Genomic DNA, 15,977 nt, shown 5'->3' with positions numbered 1-15,977 from the left:
CCATTGAAGGAGAACTCACCACTTCTCGTGGCAGCCTGTTCCACTCATTGATCACTCTAACTGTCAAAAAGTTTTTTCTAATATCTAATCTGTGTCTCCTCCCATTCAGCTTCATCCCATTGCTTCTAGTCTTTCCTTGTGCAAATGAGAATAAAGTTGATCCTTCTACAATGTGACAGCCCTTTAGATATTTGTAGACAGCTATTAAGTCTCCTCTCAGTCTTCTCTTTTGCAAACTAAACATTCCCAAATCCTGCAACCTTTCCTCATAAGACAGGGTTTGCAGACCAGTCACCATTCTGGTCGCTCTTTTCTTAACTTAACTTCTTGTAAAGTTTACAATCTAACCACTGCAGGTAAAAAAAAAAAAAATGAAGCAGAGGGCATGAGACTACTTCTGTGACTGCTTGAGCCAATAGCTCTTGTAGAACTACAAGTGCCAGCTGCCAGAATATATTATGCTGGTCACCAAAGGCCATTTTAAACATTTTCCTGCCATGATATTTGCTTAGTGATTTCATTAGTAAATTATTGGGTCAATCTGTGAGGTTTTTTTTTTGTTCTGAGAGGAATCTCTAATCGTAGGGATAGATCACAATCAGAAGATAATTCATCATTTTTGGAAACGCAGCGATAACAACTGCACTGATTTTCTTTAGGTAAATACTTCAAATGTAGCAAAATCTTGGTGCTTCTATGTCCCTGATACAGGGAAAAAAATATAAATACATAAACACATACTGTATATATACATGTATCTGTGTCTGAAAGTCAAGCTTCACTTATCAAAACTTCCAAGGTCACTCAAGGTCAAAACTGCCTTAAGATTCATTTCATTATGATTTCATTGCAGATCTTTGGGCAAAACAGTAATCAAAGACCAGAATTTTCCAAAATAGATTTCCACAATGGTTCAGGAGATGATCCCCTACCTTTTAATATTAATAAATTCCATTGCATTTTTTTCTTTTTAGAACACTTGAATGTGATACAGATAGATGCTTATTACATAGATATAATTAATTTACTGGGGATAATTAATATTAATGACTGCCATAAACTGCTGCGCCCTAAATGTTACCCCAATGTCTATGACCAAATGACTTATTTGATATAAAATTTACATTCGTGGTGCATTCGACAGCACGTATCTGTGAAAAGCGAAGGGTTAACGCTTGTATCAATTGACGACTGGTCATTTTCCATTCAATGGAACTCAAAAGTGAAAGATTTAGATGCAATTAATACCCTGTAACACTACAATGGCCTTATGTGTGCAGCAATCTGGGTGTTTGATGTCCATCCTCTGAAATTATCGTCCAAATGTGAGAGGGGTTGGGGGGAGTCAGACACCGAGCCATCTCAGTACTGATGATGCAGAACACAGAGGCATAATTAAACGGCTTAATTGGCAGCTTTAATTTTGTGTAAACTTAGCAACTAGTCTGTAATACGCTAATGATATCGATTGCTGATCGCTAATGGAAGCATTATATCGCAAGAAAGGGTCGCTTAATTACCTGACTGTACTGTGAATCTTCCCAATGGGTCCCTAGAACAATGTCTGGGAAGAAGGGACCGCACTAAACGGGAGAAGGAAAAAGAAAAATATATTATATATATATATATATATATATATATATATATATATATATATATATATATATATATAGTAACACACACCTGCTCTGCACTAAGAACATTCCTTCACACCATACAGCTGCAGGGGGAACACAAGTTCCAGCATTGCTTCCTCTCTCCCAAAGCCGATTGCTTATAGTTTCAGTAATAAAGTGGCCTACCATGTTCCAATTATTTGCTAATTAATTTTATTACCTTATTGTAATGTTAACGTTTATTTCAACTGCAGTCATCAAAGATATAATAAAAAAAAAAGTGTAAAAAAAAAAAAAAAAAGGCAGGGATATTGTGTATAATAGAAGATAATAATCATCGTTCAGCGTTAAAATAAAACCAAATCCACATGGAATCGCCGGATTATTATGCAGATAGAAGATAAATGTTTTTTAAGCGTGATTTAATTGCCAGGGAGATCCACCTGACGTGTGCTTTTTTTTTCTATTAAGAATTAATCATATTTGTTGTCTCTAATAAAATATTTAAATGATATAATTACAATCAAGCAATGCATATTGCGCCCCCCTCCCTGAAATAATAAATTGTCTATGATGCGAGATGGGTCCTCCAAGGCAGGTGTCTCCACAAACCCATAACAGCTATTTCACATATAGTCAGAAGCCAATGAGGACGTGCCGTGTACATAATAAATTGCAATAAATTATTCATCCTGTGTCTTCATTTAAATAAGGTAGTGGCAGACAGGAACACATTATTCTTTATTGGTCACCTGCTACATAAGTATCTATTCCCGACACACTGGGAACGAAAAGAAAAAAAAAAATCACATTGAGCTAAACTGCAAAAATACAAGGGACGTTATCGTACATCGCAGCCTTCGCTTACAAGGGGCTCTTGTTTTTAGAATATTTCTTTTTTTTATAATTACCCATTTCTCAGCTTATGTGTCACCCTTTTTGGCCTCCTATTAATTCCCATCTTATTTCTCCGCACACATTGCATCATGATACTCAAAAGTGCAATAATCTGGGATGCACTTAACAGGAAAATAATATCTATATATTTATTTTTATTTGATTGTTTGAAGCGTATTTATCTAATTTCCTCAATTTAACCATAAAAACGTAATGACTGCTGGAAAAAAAAAGTAATGTAAAAATCAGATAAAACTGAATGATTGCCCTGCAAGTAACTGGAAAAAAAAGACCTCTGCAGGGTTATATATTAGCTGGGAGCCGTCGTTTAATGCTCCTATATTTTAGCCCTTGCTATGTATTAAAGTGTATTCAGCTTATTGATCTCCTCCATAGATGGAAGCATGCATGTACACTGCCAGACATTGCTTTGGAGGGGAGCCCATTAATACACCTAAAATAATTAGAATATATGTGTCTATATTATAATATATATATATTTAAATATATTAAATGTTTTCAGGCATAGTGTCTGTGTATATTATATCACACACACACACAGTATGCCTGAAAACATTTAATATATTTAAAAATAAATATATATATTATACACACTAGTTTTTGTATTTTTTTTTTAAGCGTAGTTGTATCTCGCCTCTATATGTATTCATATATTATGCACTTCATGTGTAATACAGATGTAATGCAACCTGACTGAACCCAAACTATAATAAATAAAAAAATAATACTACTACTAATTAATTAGTAGGTAATACTCTTATACCTTAATTAAAACAATGTGCAAAAATGTAAGTTTATTTTGATAAACAATCACAAAAAAGGCAAAAAGACGAAAAAGACGACTTGTTTGATGAAGTCTGCTGCTTAATTGTAATGGGCCATGCAACACTGCCCGGGCCCCTTCTCTATAGATGTTATGTTAATTAACATGGCCTTTAATAAGTACACAAAGGGGCAGCAATGCTCATTTAACAAGGCTTTTCAGCAGCACCCTTCTATGGCTAACCTTGTTATCCTGGTTGCTATTGAGGCAGTAAAATTACAATAAAATAACATAATGAACATACTGGGATTCAAAGAGTTAATATAGACCTCCAGATATCCGTCTGTCCATCATGACATTTTTATTTTTATTTTTTTTGCTAATGACACGTTATAACATTAGGCTATGTGCACATGTAGATTTTTGTCCTGCGGATTTAAAAAAAAAAAACGCAGGTAAATTCTCAGGTCAAAAGACCTGCGGTTTCACACCTCTACAATGGAGAAGGTGTAAAACCGCAGCGGAATCAGCACATAGAATTAACATGCTGCGGATTTGAACCCGCAGCAAATCCGCGTGGAAAAATCCGCAGCATGTGCACAGCGGTTTCCAGTTTACCATTGAAAACAATGGTACTGTACAATGCACCTAAATCTGCTGCGCACCCACAGAGCCTTAAACGCTGCGGATCCGCAGCAGAATCCGCACCGTGTGCACATAGCCTTATTGTACATCCCTTGACCACAGGTAGAAGGGAGGATACATAAGACTTGCAGATTATGGGGTAGATGACGCAAACCTGCACTAAAAAAGTTTTATGCTGCTTGGCACCAAAGTTGCTCCATTTTCAATAGTAATGCACCATCGGAAGGCCCACACCATGTCAGACTGGAGGAGATGCAGCAAATTGTACCTTTTATTTTGTGATATTTGCACTTATACGCCTAGTTTACATACAACTATGTATGTCTACTAAATTTTGCATCATTTTTAGTATATTAAAAAAACAACTTTGATTCCTCAAATCAATCACAATCTGATACATCTGATGAAGCAGAGCGATAGTTTCCATTCTTCAATCTGACAAATCTGAGGATGAAGTGCAAAAGAAATACTTTTAGGTTATATATTTATCTTCTGATAACCTGACAGCCCAAAAAACTGCATCAAGGGGCACATAAAAAAGCACGATCCAAACGTCACTTGTACTCATGCTCTTAGGATGGTATTCGAAAAAGTTGATTTACCAGTCACTTTTGCAACCCCCCCTGCCAGACCCCTCAGATTTCTGCTGAACTGAGGTGTGAAATTGGTCAACACAAGGACATGCTTCCACGTGTGGAAAAAATGTTTGTTTTTTTAGTTATCGGCATTAAAATATGCAATAACAGACTGCTTTGATTAATGCATTTTTGCAGATTTTTTTTTTACGCCTTTGCCCTTTTGTGGCATGTTTGCAGCAGTGGTTTTAAGTGTGCTTTTAGTGTAGAAATGCTTGGAATCTGAACTTAAAAAATCAATTGTGTTTTTTTTCACATAGGTTGTTGCATTCATATTTACCTGCCTCAATTGGAAAAGTCAACACCCAGATCCCCGACTGAGCTCAGATCATGGCTGAATCATTTTTGATGTTGCAGAATTTCTGCACCGATGATATAAATTACTTGCGTTTTTCAGTGCCTTTTTTCTTTAACATGTGTTTTTATCGCTGCGTTTTTTGTCTCTTGTTGGTGTGTCATGCTTATTTTTTTATACGTTCTGTTTTTTGCTTTGACAAAACTTTATTGATTTACTTTGCTGCAGATAACGTGTTTTTTATGCGTTTCCGCCGCAAAAATGCACTAAAAACGCAGGTGCAATTTTTTGAATTTCCGCATCAAATGTAAGTTTAGGGGAAAATCCGCACAGAATACTCCGCATACCCGCACGAGAAACGGAAATGCTGCAAATATGAAAAAGGCACCGCAGGTCAGATTACGGAGCGTTAAAAAGAAGCACAGAGGGCAGGAGACTGCACTTTCTTAGAACTATAAGACGCTGCGTTGTTGACGTACCAAAAGCTCATTGTGGGCACGTAGCCTAACACATACTATATAGAGGCGTAGTGTGAAATTGGTCATAAAATTACAAAGGATTACCTGTAGGTTAAAAAAAATAAAAAGTGCAGGATGACAAAGGTAGCTCTGCAATATCTGTACATGTAAAGATCTGAACAGGACATATCTTACAATGGAAATATTTGTGTCATTGTTTATTTGGCAAATGTGATTAATAAAAGGGATCATAGCCAATAATAATAATAAAGGAAAATACGCCATATGTTATTGAAGGTTTATGGTATGTGAGCAGGACTGACATCACCACACATCACCGATCACAAAGCTGCCAGGTAGAGAAACTTTAATGGGAAGGCAGATTCCAAGCCAAGTGTTGTTCCGGTTGTGACCACTAGTGGAAGACTAAACACTGGAGAAGAGGGAAGAAGTAAATTCCCCTTGTCTGCACAACGCTGTGTCTGCTGCACACATAAACCGAGTCATATTCATCTCTCCTAGCCAAAAGTCCAGAGACTGAGCACACGTCGTGCTATTGTAAACTCATCTGAGTGCACGGTATATGTACTCCAGGGTGTTCCTGAGCTCCACACAGCCTGATATTACACAAAAGCTGACAAGTTCTAGAGCTCTGGAAGAACTGAAGGTCTCAGCAAACCTGAAGACAACTCCATCTAGTAACAATTAAAAAATAATCAGCTGACGTTTGGCGACTTTCATTTCAAGGTGGGAAGAGCTGAAGATGGCGGCTGGTAAGTATATCACTAGAGGCAGGGAACATGGATTAGTGGTGCCACTCCAGCAGTGAAATAAAGTGGTGCATAAATACCAAAAGTACGGAGAGGCTGATAGGTGTTGTAAAATAATCAACAGTGATTCCAGCATAAGATTAAAAAACTTTTTTTTGCTTCAATGTAAACCCCCTCATGCTGCTGGGGGCCTGCTCAGTACAGAATCATTCCCTGTCTTGCAGCCAATATTTTAGTCACTTAATATTGTACTTCCATTGCAGGAGTCTCCTCAGCTATGCTGCCTTATACTGCAGAGGTTCTGCTCCTTACCCGACAATGCAAGCAGAAAGCTATTTCCATTGGCTGTTCTGCAGAGAACAGAGGATAATTATGGAAAGACATTACTATAGGGAGAGTGACTGAGCATGTGTGACCACCAGCACTCAACTCATTAAGTGGACATTACTTAGCATGTGTGTCCACCAGCACTCAGCTCATTAAAGGGAACCTGTCACCTTGTTTTGCCCCTATAAGCTGCGGCCACTGCCTTTTGGGGCTTAGCTACAGGATTCTGTAATGCTGTAAATAAGCCCACGGTTCAACCTGAAAGAGAAGAAAAACAAGTTTTATTATACTCACCGGGGGGGCGGTCCGGACCGATGGGTGAAGCAGGTCCCGGGTCCGGCGCCTCCCATCTTCATGCGATGTCGTCATCCTGCTTGCTTCGTGCCGCGCTCCTGCGCAGGCGTACTGATCTGCCCTCTTGAGGGCAGAGCAAAGTACTGCAGTGTGCAGGCAGGCTCTAGGCATCTCAGACTGGACCGCCCCCAGTGAGTATAATAAAACTTGTTTTCTTTTTCAGGTCGGACCGGGGGCTTATCTACAGCATTACAGAATCCTGTAGATAAGCCCCAAGAGGCAGTGGCCGCATCTTATAGCGGCTAGACAAGGTGACAGGTTCCCATTAAGTGGACGTTACTGAGCATGTGGGTCCATCAGAACTCGGCCCATCAGGTGGACATGACTGAGCGTGTTGTGTGCACCAGCACTCGGCTCATTAAATGGACATTACTGAACAAATGTTTCCATCAGCACTCAGCTCATCAGGTGGAGGTCACTGAGCATGTGTGACCATCAGCAATTGGCTAATCAGGTGGAGGTCACTGAGCATGTGTGACCACCAACACTCAGCTTATTAGATGGGGGGGTCACTGAGCATGTGTGACCACCAACACTCAGCTTATTAGATGGGGGGGTCACTGAGCAAGTGTGACCACAAACACTCAGCTTGTTAAATGGATGTGACTGAGTATGTGTGACCACCAACACTCAACTCATTAGGAGGCCAAATTTTATGCTAAGCATCTCAAATTCTTTTTCCTAATATTCAAAAGCCGTATTGCTATTCATATTTCATATATTTCACACTGATACGCTTTAGCATGATAGAGTGCAACCTATTGTACATTAGGAGAAGGTGACTGAGCATGTGTGACCCCCAACACTCAGCTTACTAGTTGGACGTGACGGATCGTGTGTCACCATTAGCACTTTATCATTACGTGGGTGCAACAGAGCGTGTGTGACTAGTAGCATTCAGCTTGTTAGATGGACGCAACTTAGCGCGCGTCCATCAGCACCCGGCTCATTAGATGGAGGTCACCGAGTGTGGGAGATCACAAGCACTCAGCTTGTTAAATGGATGTGACTGAGCATATGTGTCCACCAACACTCAGCTCATTAGGTGGACGTGAATGATTGTGTGCGTCTACCAGCACTCGGCTCATCAAATGGGTTGTCCGGTTGAAAATGATAAATCTGCAGTCACTGTGTATGGCTGCAGACTTATGAATCTCCCCAGAGCATACACAGTGCGCTGCAGGGATTCAGATTTCTTATCCGGGACCGGCGGGTACATATGCGTTATGCAAACTTTAGGGCAGAACCTGACTAGTGGGCGCAGCTTCGCCCCATACACTTGTATTGTGCAAGGCCACGCCCAATAGTTGACCGCATCACTAGACGGGGCACGACTTCACTCCATACAAGTGTATGAAATGAGGTCGCGGCGACTAGTTAGGTTCTGCTCTGGAGTATGCATATACACACCCGCTGGTCCCGGTTCACAAACTGACGAATCCCTGCAGAACACAGTGCGTGCATTGCGGGGCTTCATAAGTCTGCAGTCCCTCTATGTGACTGAAGACTTACTGTATCATTTTTAACTGGACAAACCTTTTAAGTGGAAACGGTGAACATTAGGTGGCACCATACTATGTGAGAAAATGTCAAAACTGTTCACAAACTCAGATTCTACATGGCAAACAACCAGGCCCGGATTGGTAATCTGCCCAACCGGGCATTTTCCCGGTGGGACGCTATTTATTAGCCCGTTGTGGGCCGCAGGCTAATGCGGCGGCCACCGGCCTCTTTTACCTGCCGCCGGCCCTTTAAATTTGTGGGTACGGCGGCGGTTTCAAAGGTGCGCGGCTCGCGCTGCAGATTTTGGGGTGGCACAGGCACCCTAGGGGTTAAAACTGCACTTCTCGGCGCGTTCTTTGAGGGTGGAGCCGGAGAGAACGCGCTGTGCCGTCAATGTGCCTACTCATCTCACTGTGTCGCGTCCTAACATCGGCGACGGCGTCCAGGGCAGCAGCAGGAATCCAGGAGCGGCTGCTGCTGCGAGTCTCCTACCCCCGCGCGCTGGTTCAGGGCAGGTTTCAGGACAGGTCCAGACTCCAGTAAGTTGGCTGGGGCGGGGGTGAGTTTAGTTATAAAGAGGGCCTGGGGGTGGGGAGGTCGGGCGGCGGGCGCCATCTGCCTGAGGCTCAGCTGAGGCTGGCTGGGGGGCAGCAATCTGCCTGAGGCCCTGAGCTGAGGCTGGCTGGGGGGCAGCAATCTGCCTGAGGCCCTGAGCTGAGGCTGGCTGGGGGGCCGCAATCTGCCTGAGGCCCTGAGCTGAGGCTGGCTGGGGGACCGCAATCTGCCTGAGGCCCAGAGCTGAGGCTGGCTGGTGGGGCTGCAATCTGCCTGAGGCCCTGAGCTGAGGCTGGCTGGGGGGGCGCAATCTGCCTGAGGCCCTGAGCTGAGGCTGGCTGGGGGGCCGCAATGTGCCTGATATGTGTGGGGTCAGGAGGGGTTTACAGGATAGATGTAGCAGAGCTGTGTGTATGAGGTGTACGGAGCGGAGCCGCGTGTGTACGAGGTGTACGGAGCGGAGCTGTGTGTGTGCGAGGTGTACGGAGAGGAGCCGCCTGTGTACGGAGTGGAGCCATATGTGTACGGGATGTACGGAGCGGAGCCAAGTGTGTACGAAGCATACAAAGCGGGCTTTTCCCACGGACACAGGAGTACACGGCGGAACCCCGAGGAGCATTTTAAAACTCACACATGACGTTCCACCGGAAGTGATATGCTGGAAGCTGACCGGAAATTAGATAGTTTCATGAGGAGATTGTGACGGAACTAGGAATGCTTCAGTTCCATCACCATGTCCTCCTCCGACAGCGCAGACAGCAGGATCGCCTTGGAATCGGGGATGCCGGCCATGTGAGCGGATCATGATATGTCCTGTACCGGGAGGCTCAGGTGGACACTACAATGGGAGCCAGGCTGCTATAGTATCTTTATAGAATCTCTCTTTATTTCTTTCTCTCTTCTTCTTTCTCTGTTATTTCTTTCTCATTTTCTGTCCTGTCTTTCCCTCATTTTCTTTCTCTCTCTCTCTATGTTCTCTCTCTCTAATCTTTCCTTCTTTCTCTCTCTCTGTTCTTTCTTTCCTATCTTTCTCTGTTCTTTCTTTTCTTTACTTCTTTCTGTCTCTCTCTGTTCTTTCTCTCTTTGTTCTTTCTCTGTTTTCTTTTTTCTCTCTTCCTTAGTGCCAGTCAGTATGCCCATAATGCCAGCCACTGTGCCCTCAGTACCAGTCAGTGCGATCAGCAGTGCTAAATGGGTGCGGTTGGGCGTGGACATGAGTGTGACTAGTTGCGAAATGGATGTGGCCGGGGCGTGGTCTAAAATTTGCAGCGGCGCGCACAGTCTTTCTTCCTCTTTCCTTTCTTCAAATGTTGGGAGATATGATAGGGGCGGCTGTGACCAGGGGGTCTGGTTGCCCAATGGATAGCAGTTCTGCCAGGAATTCTGTCACCGTGCGTACAAAAGGGGACAGAGCTTTGGGAGGAGTACTGTACCTAAAAGCAATAAATAGGACTGAGCTGAAATACTGGGCACAGCTGTGACTACATGTCATATAACGTAGTCGTGTTAATCTCCTCTCACTTCTTGTAACCTACAGTACAAGTGTACAAAGATATTATATAGTCACCATGTGACTAGTGGGCCTGTGTAACTTCAAATGCCAGGGCTTTATTTTAGTCCCAGTCTGGCCCTGCAAACAACTTTCAATATTATGAGCTGTACAATGAATGGAATATGTAACAGTGAGAAAACCCCTTTAATAAAAGTAAGTAGTAGCAACCCGACGTGCAAAATAAATACAAGATTCAGCACAAGAGGCCAGATAGACACAGACTAAAATGGAACATTTGATCATTTCATGAGGCAGATTTCTGCTGTTTTGACAACAAAGGGCTTATTCAATGGCAAGTGCATTATTTTTTTCCAAACGTAAAATAAATGAACTTGTGCATATACAGTACAGACCAAAAGTTTGGACACACCTTCTCATTCAAAGCGTTTCTTTATTTTCATGACTATGAAAATTGTAGATTCACTCTGAAGGCATCAAAACTATGAAGTAACACATGTGGAATTATATTAACAAAAAAGTGTGAAACAACTGAAAATATGTCATATTCTAGGTTCTTCAAAGTAGCCACCTTTTGCTTTGATTACTGCTTTGCACACTCTTGGCATTCTCTTAATGAGCTTCAAGAGGTAGTCACCGGAAATAGTTTTCACTTCACTAGTGTGCCCTGTCAGGTTTAATAAGTGGGATTTCTTACCTTATAAATGGGGTTGGGACCATCAGTTGTGTTGTGCAGAAGTCTGGTGGATACACAGTTGATAGTTCTACTGAATAGACTGTTAAAACTTGTATTATGGCAAGAAAAAAGCAGCTAAGTAAAGAAAAACGACTGGCCATCATTACTTTATGAAATGAAGGTCAGTCAGTCCGAAAAATTGGGAAAACTTTGAAAGTGTCCCCAAGTGCAGTGGCAAAAACCATCAAGCGCTACAAAGAAACTGGCTCACATGACGACCGCCCCAGGAAAGGAAGACCAAGAGTCACCTCTGCTGCGGAGGATAAGTTCATCCTAGTCACCAGCCTCAGAAATCGCAGGTTAACAGCAGCTCAGATTAGAGACCAGGACAATGCCACACAGAGTTCTAGCAGCAGGCACATCTCTACAACAACTGTTAAGAGGATACTTTGTGCAGCAGGCCTTCATGGTAAAATAGCTGCTAGGAAACCACTGCTAAGGACAGGCAACAAGCAGAAGAGACTTGTTTGGGCTAAACACCACAAGGAATGGACATTAGACCAGTGGAAATCTGTGCTTTTGTCTTAAGAGTCCAAATTTGAGATCTTTGGTTCCAACCACCGTGTCTTTGTTCGACGCAGAAAAGGTGAACGGATGGACTCTACATGCCTGGTTTCCATCGTGAAGCATGGAGGAGGAGGCGTGATGGTGTGGGGGTGCTTTGCTGGTGACACTGTTGGGGATTTATTCAAAATTGAAGGCATACTGAACCAGCATGGCTACCACAGCATCTTGCAGTGGCATGCTATTCCATCCAGTTTGCGTTTAGTTGGACCATCATTTATTTTACAACAGGACAATGACCCCAAACACACCTCCAGGCTGTGTAAGGGCTATTTGACCAAGAAGGAGAGTGATGGGGTGCTACGCCAGATGACCTGGCCTCCACAGTCACCAAACCTGAACCCAATCGAGATGGTTTGGGGTGAGCTGGACCGCAGAGTTAAGGCAAAAGGGCCAACAAGTGCTAAACATCTCTGGGAACTCCTTCAAGACTGTTGGAAGACCATTTCCGGTGACTACGTCTTGAAGCTCATCAAGGGAATGCCACGAGTGTGCAAAGCAGTAATCAAAGCAGTAGTCAAAGCAAAAGGTGGCTACTTTGAAGAACCTAGAATATAAGAAATATTTTCAGTTGTTTCACACTTTTTTGTTAATTATATAATTCCACATGTGTTAATTCATAGTTTTGATGCCTTCAGAGTGAATCTACAATTTTCAGTCATGAAAATAAAGAAAACTCTTTGAATGAGAAGGTGTGTCCAAACTTTTGGTCTGTACTGTACTTCAAATTTCTAAGCTACATGGATTATCTATACATTTGGTGCAATTAGATTTGCAGGACCCAGTCCAGAAAACATGTCAATTTGTGGGCACTGGACAGGAGCCCTCAAAGCCGCCTATTATCTGACAGCATCCAGGGCTCTTCTTTTGACTAGACAGCCTGGCCTGGAGCAACATCTCAGGTTTTTAACGCCACAACGATGGCATCGCACCAGGCTGGATAATCAAAAGAAGAATCATGGATGTCTGGGGGAAGTTCTCAGGGCTTCCAGCCATTGACCACACATTACCATTGTGGCTACCACATATTACCATATGCGTCGGGATACAGCAGTTATTACATGGCAGTTAGTCAGGGCAGGAGTCAGGTAACCCTCACTCTGCTGTCCCTTTTAACCATGTGCTTTATTCCTATCCTCCTATGTTCTCTTGCAATCCACTTTCACCGACCAATCCCCCCTCCATCACAACTCATATACATCAGCTCCTCTCTCTTTCCTTCTCCCATGTACAGCTCCCATGCACTTCTCACCTTCTTAAAAAACCTCAGCCCATCTTGCCCAAACACACTGCACAAAAAATCTTCATACAATTCCAAAAACTACTTGCTCTTTATCTTCCTGCTCCTACTGATTTCAGGGGACATCTCCCCCAACCCCGGTCCACCATCCCCCAACCTCAACCCCTACCCTACCTCACATCGAAGCCTTAATAATCTTACTAATATCATTTGCACTCCTTCATCTCCTTCTTTCAATTGTGCCCTTTGGAATCCACGGTCTGTATGCAACAAGCTTCCTTTCCTACACAATTACTTTCTGAAAAACTCTCTGAATCTGTTGGCCCTCACGGAAACCTGGATTCAGGATTCTGACACTGTCTCTCCTGCTGCCATTTCCCATGGTGGCTTACAATTCTCCCATTCCCCGAGACCGACAAACAGACCTGGTGGTGGAGTCGGCATACTCCTGTCCCCACAATGCACTTTCCAGGTCATCCCCCCAGTTCCATCACTCTCATTCCCTTCTTTTGAAGTCCACACCATCAGGCTCTTTCGTCCCCTCTCCCTCAGAGTAGCGGTCATATACCGGCCCCCAGGCTCACCCACCCACTTCCTGGACCATTTCTCTGCCTGGCTGCCGCACTTCATGTCCTCAGAACTACCAACCCTTATCCTGGGAGACTTCAACATCCCCATTAACAGCCCCACTTCCACATCTGCATCCCAGCTTCTATCACTAACCACTTCTCTAGGCCTCTCTCAGCTCTCAACCTCTGAAACACACAAAGACGGTAACACCCTGGACCTGGTTTTCGCCCGGCTCTGCTCAATCTCCTACATAGATAACTCACCGCTTCCCCTCTCTGACCACAACATTCTCTCCTTTACACTCACAAATCCTCGCTCACCCCAGCACCCTCCTACCTACCATTCAGTCAGAAATCTACAAGCCATTAACCCTCATACACTTTCAGACTCCCTACACTCATCACTGTCCCCAATCTCTTCTTTGTCCTGTCCTGATCTGGCTGTACATCACTTCAATGACACTCTTAGAAGCACCCTTGACAAGTAGCTCCCCTCACCCTCAGAACCTCCAAACACAGAGTGAAACAGCCCTGGCTCACATTGCAAACCCGATTTCTCCAGCGATGCTCTAGGTGTGCTGAACGCTTATGGAGGAAAACACGCACACCAGAAGACTTCATACACTTCAAATTTATGTTAAGGACATATAACTCTGCCCTTCACCTCGCCAAACAGACCTACTTCACCACCCTGATCTCCTCACTATCCAACAACCCCAAGAAACTTTTTGACACCTTTCACTCCCTCCTCAGGCCAAAAGCACAAGCCCCTATCACAGACATTTGCGCTGATGACCTTGCCTCCCACTTTATAGAGAAAATAGACAATATCCGTCAGGAAATCCGCTCCCAATCACCAAATTCAGTGACTCCCATCCCTCCCTGCATTCCCCCCTGGCTCACTCTCCACATTCGATCCCATCACAGAAGAAGTAGTCTCCAGGCTCCTCTCCTCTTCTCGTCCGACTACATGCACAACCGACCCCATTCCCTCACATCTCCTCCAGTCTCTCTCCCCAGTCGTCACAACTCACCTAACTACAATCTTTAATCTCTCCCTCTCCTCTGGCATTTTCCCCTCCTCCTTCAAACACTCTATCATTACTCCATTACTAAAGAAACCCACCCTCGACCCATCCTGCACAAACAACTACAGACCAGTCTCCAATCTCCCCTTCATCTCTAAACTCTTGGAGCGCCTGATATACTCACGCCTTACCCGTTACCTCTCCACTCACTCCCTCCTAGACCCTTCACAGTCCGGTTTCCGCCCCCTACATTCGACAGAAACTACACTCATCAAAGTGACCAATGACCTTCTGACAGCAAAACGTAATGGTGACCACTCTCTGCTCATTCTTCTCGACCTTTCTGCAGCTTTCGACACTGTTGACCAACCTCTCCTACTCTCTAGGCTCCATTCACTAGGCATTAAGGACACTGCTCTTTCCTGGTTCTCCTCCTATCTTTCCGACCGCTCCTTCAGTGTTCTGTTTTCTGGCTCCACTTCATCTCCTCTTCCTCTCACTGTTGGGGTACCTCAGGGCTCAGTCCTTGGCCCCCTTCTCTTCTCTCTCTATACGGCCCCAATTGGACAGACCATCAGCAGATTTGGCTTTCAGTACCATCTTTATGCTGATGACACACAACTGTACACATCATCCCCTGACCTTACCTCCGCTGTACTACAGAACGCCACTGACTGTCTGTCTGCAGTCTCCAACATCATGTCTGCTCTCTATCTGAAACTCAACCTCTCCAAAACTGAACTACTTCTGCTCCCACCATCTACTAACCTCCCTAAATCTGACATTTCCCTCTCTGTGGGTGGCACCATAATAACACCCCGACAGCAGGCACGCTGTCTGGGTGTTATGTTCGACTCCGATCTCTCCTTCACCTCCCATATACAATCTCTTGCCCGCTCATGCCGCTTACACCTAAAGAACATCTCTAGAATCCGCCCTTTTCTCACCATGGAAACAACAAAAACTCTCACTGTCGCCCTGATCCACTCCCGCCTGGACTACTGTAATGCTCTATTAATTGGCCTCCCTCTCACTCGACTCTCCCCTCTCCAGTCTATCCTTAATGCAGCAGCCAGGGTTGTCCATCTGGCTAATCGTTACTCAGACGCGTCCGCTCTTCGCCAGTCGTTACACTGGCTGCCAATTCATTACAGGGTACAATTCAAAGTACTTGTTCTCACCCACAAAGCTCTCCACAGTGCGGCACCCCCTTACATCTCCTCCCTCATTTCTGTCTATCGGCCTAACCGACCGCTGCGCTCTGCAAATGACTTTCGACTAACCTCTGCCCTAATCCGTACCTCCCACTCCCGACTCCAAGACTTCTCCCGTGCTGCGCCAATCCTCTGGAATGCTCTACCCCAAGATATTAGGATCATCCACAATTTGCATAGTTTTAGGCGCTCGCTCAAAACGCATTTGTTCAGAGCGGCCTATCACATTCAGTAATCAAAGTCATGTTATGTTTGTGTGTGTGTAGCCCATTCACTA

At 44.0% G+C, this 15,977-nt stretch overlaps 1 protein-coding gene and 1 long non-coding RNA gene across 14 annotated transcripts in view; one reads left to right on the top strand and one right to left on the bottom strand.

Moving 5' to 3' along the window:
- Nucleotides 1-15,977, bottom strand: part of TSHZ3 (teashirt zinc finger homeobox 3) — a 331,665-nt gene that overhangs the window by 81,710 nt on the left and 233,978 nt on the right. For 11 of the 13 annotated variants that reach the window (XM_073555013.1, XM_073555009.1, XM_073555004.1 and 8 more), the window contains one exon: nt 1,521-1,583. The exons of the other annotated variants lie outside the window; for them this stretch is intronic. In XM_073555013.1, the coding sequence (XP_073411114.1) occupies nt 1,521-1,583 (63 nt within the window). The remainder of the gene's footprint in view (nt 1-1,520; nt 1,584-15,977) is intronic. 13 annotated transcript variants of the gene reach the window in all.
- LOC141058793 (uncharacterized) lies at nt 318-5,616 on the top strand. Its single transcript, XR_012222317.1, has 2 exons — nt 318-356; nt 4,838-5,616. It is a non-coding gene; the product is annotated as an uncharacterized lncRNA (long non-coding RNA).

The sequence above is a fragment of the Dendrobates tinctorius genome, unplaced genomic scaffold (assembly GCF_039654945.1).
Source record: "Dendrobates tinctorius isolate UK_male_01 unplaced genomic scaffold, ASM3965494v1 ptg000214l, whole genome shotgun sequence".
Taxonomy (NCBI): domain Eukaryota; kingdom Metazoa; phylum Chordata; class Amphibia; order Anura; family Dendrobatidae; genus Dendrobates; species Dendrobates tinctorius.
Note: the sequence above shows the minus strand (reverse complement) of the source record. Positions and strands in the feature narration are given on the sequence as shown.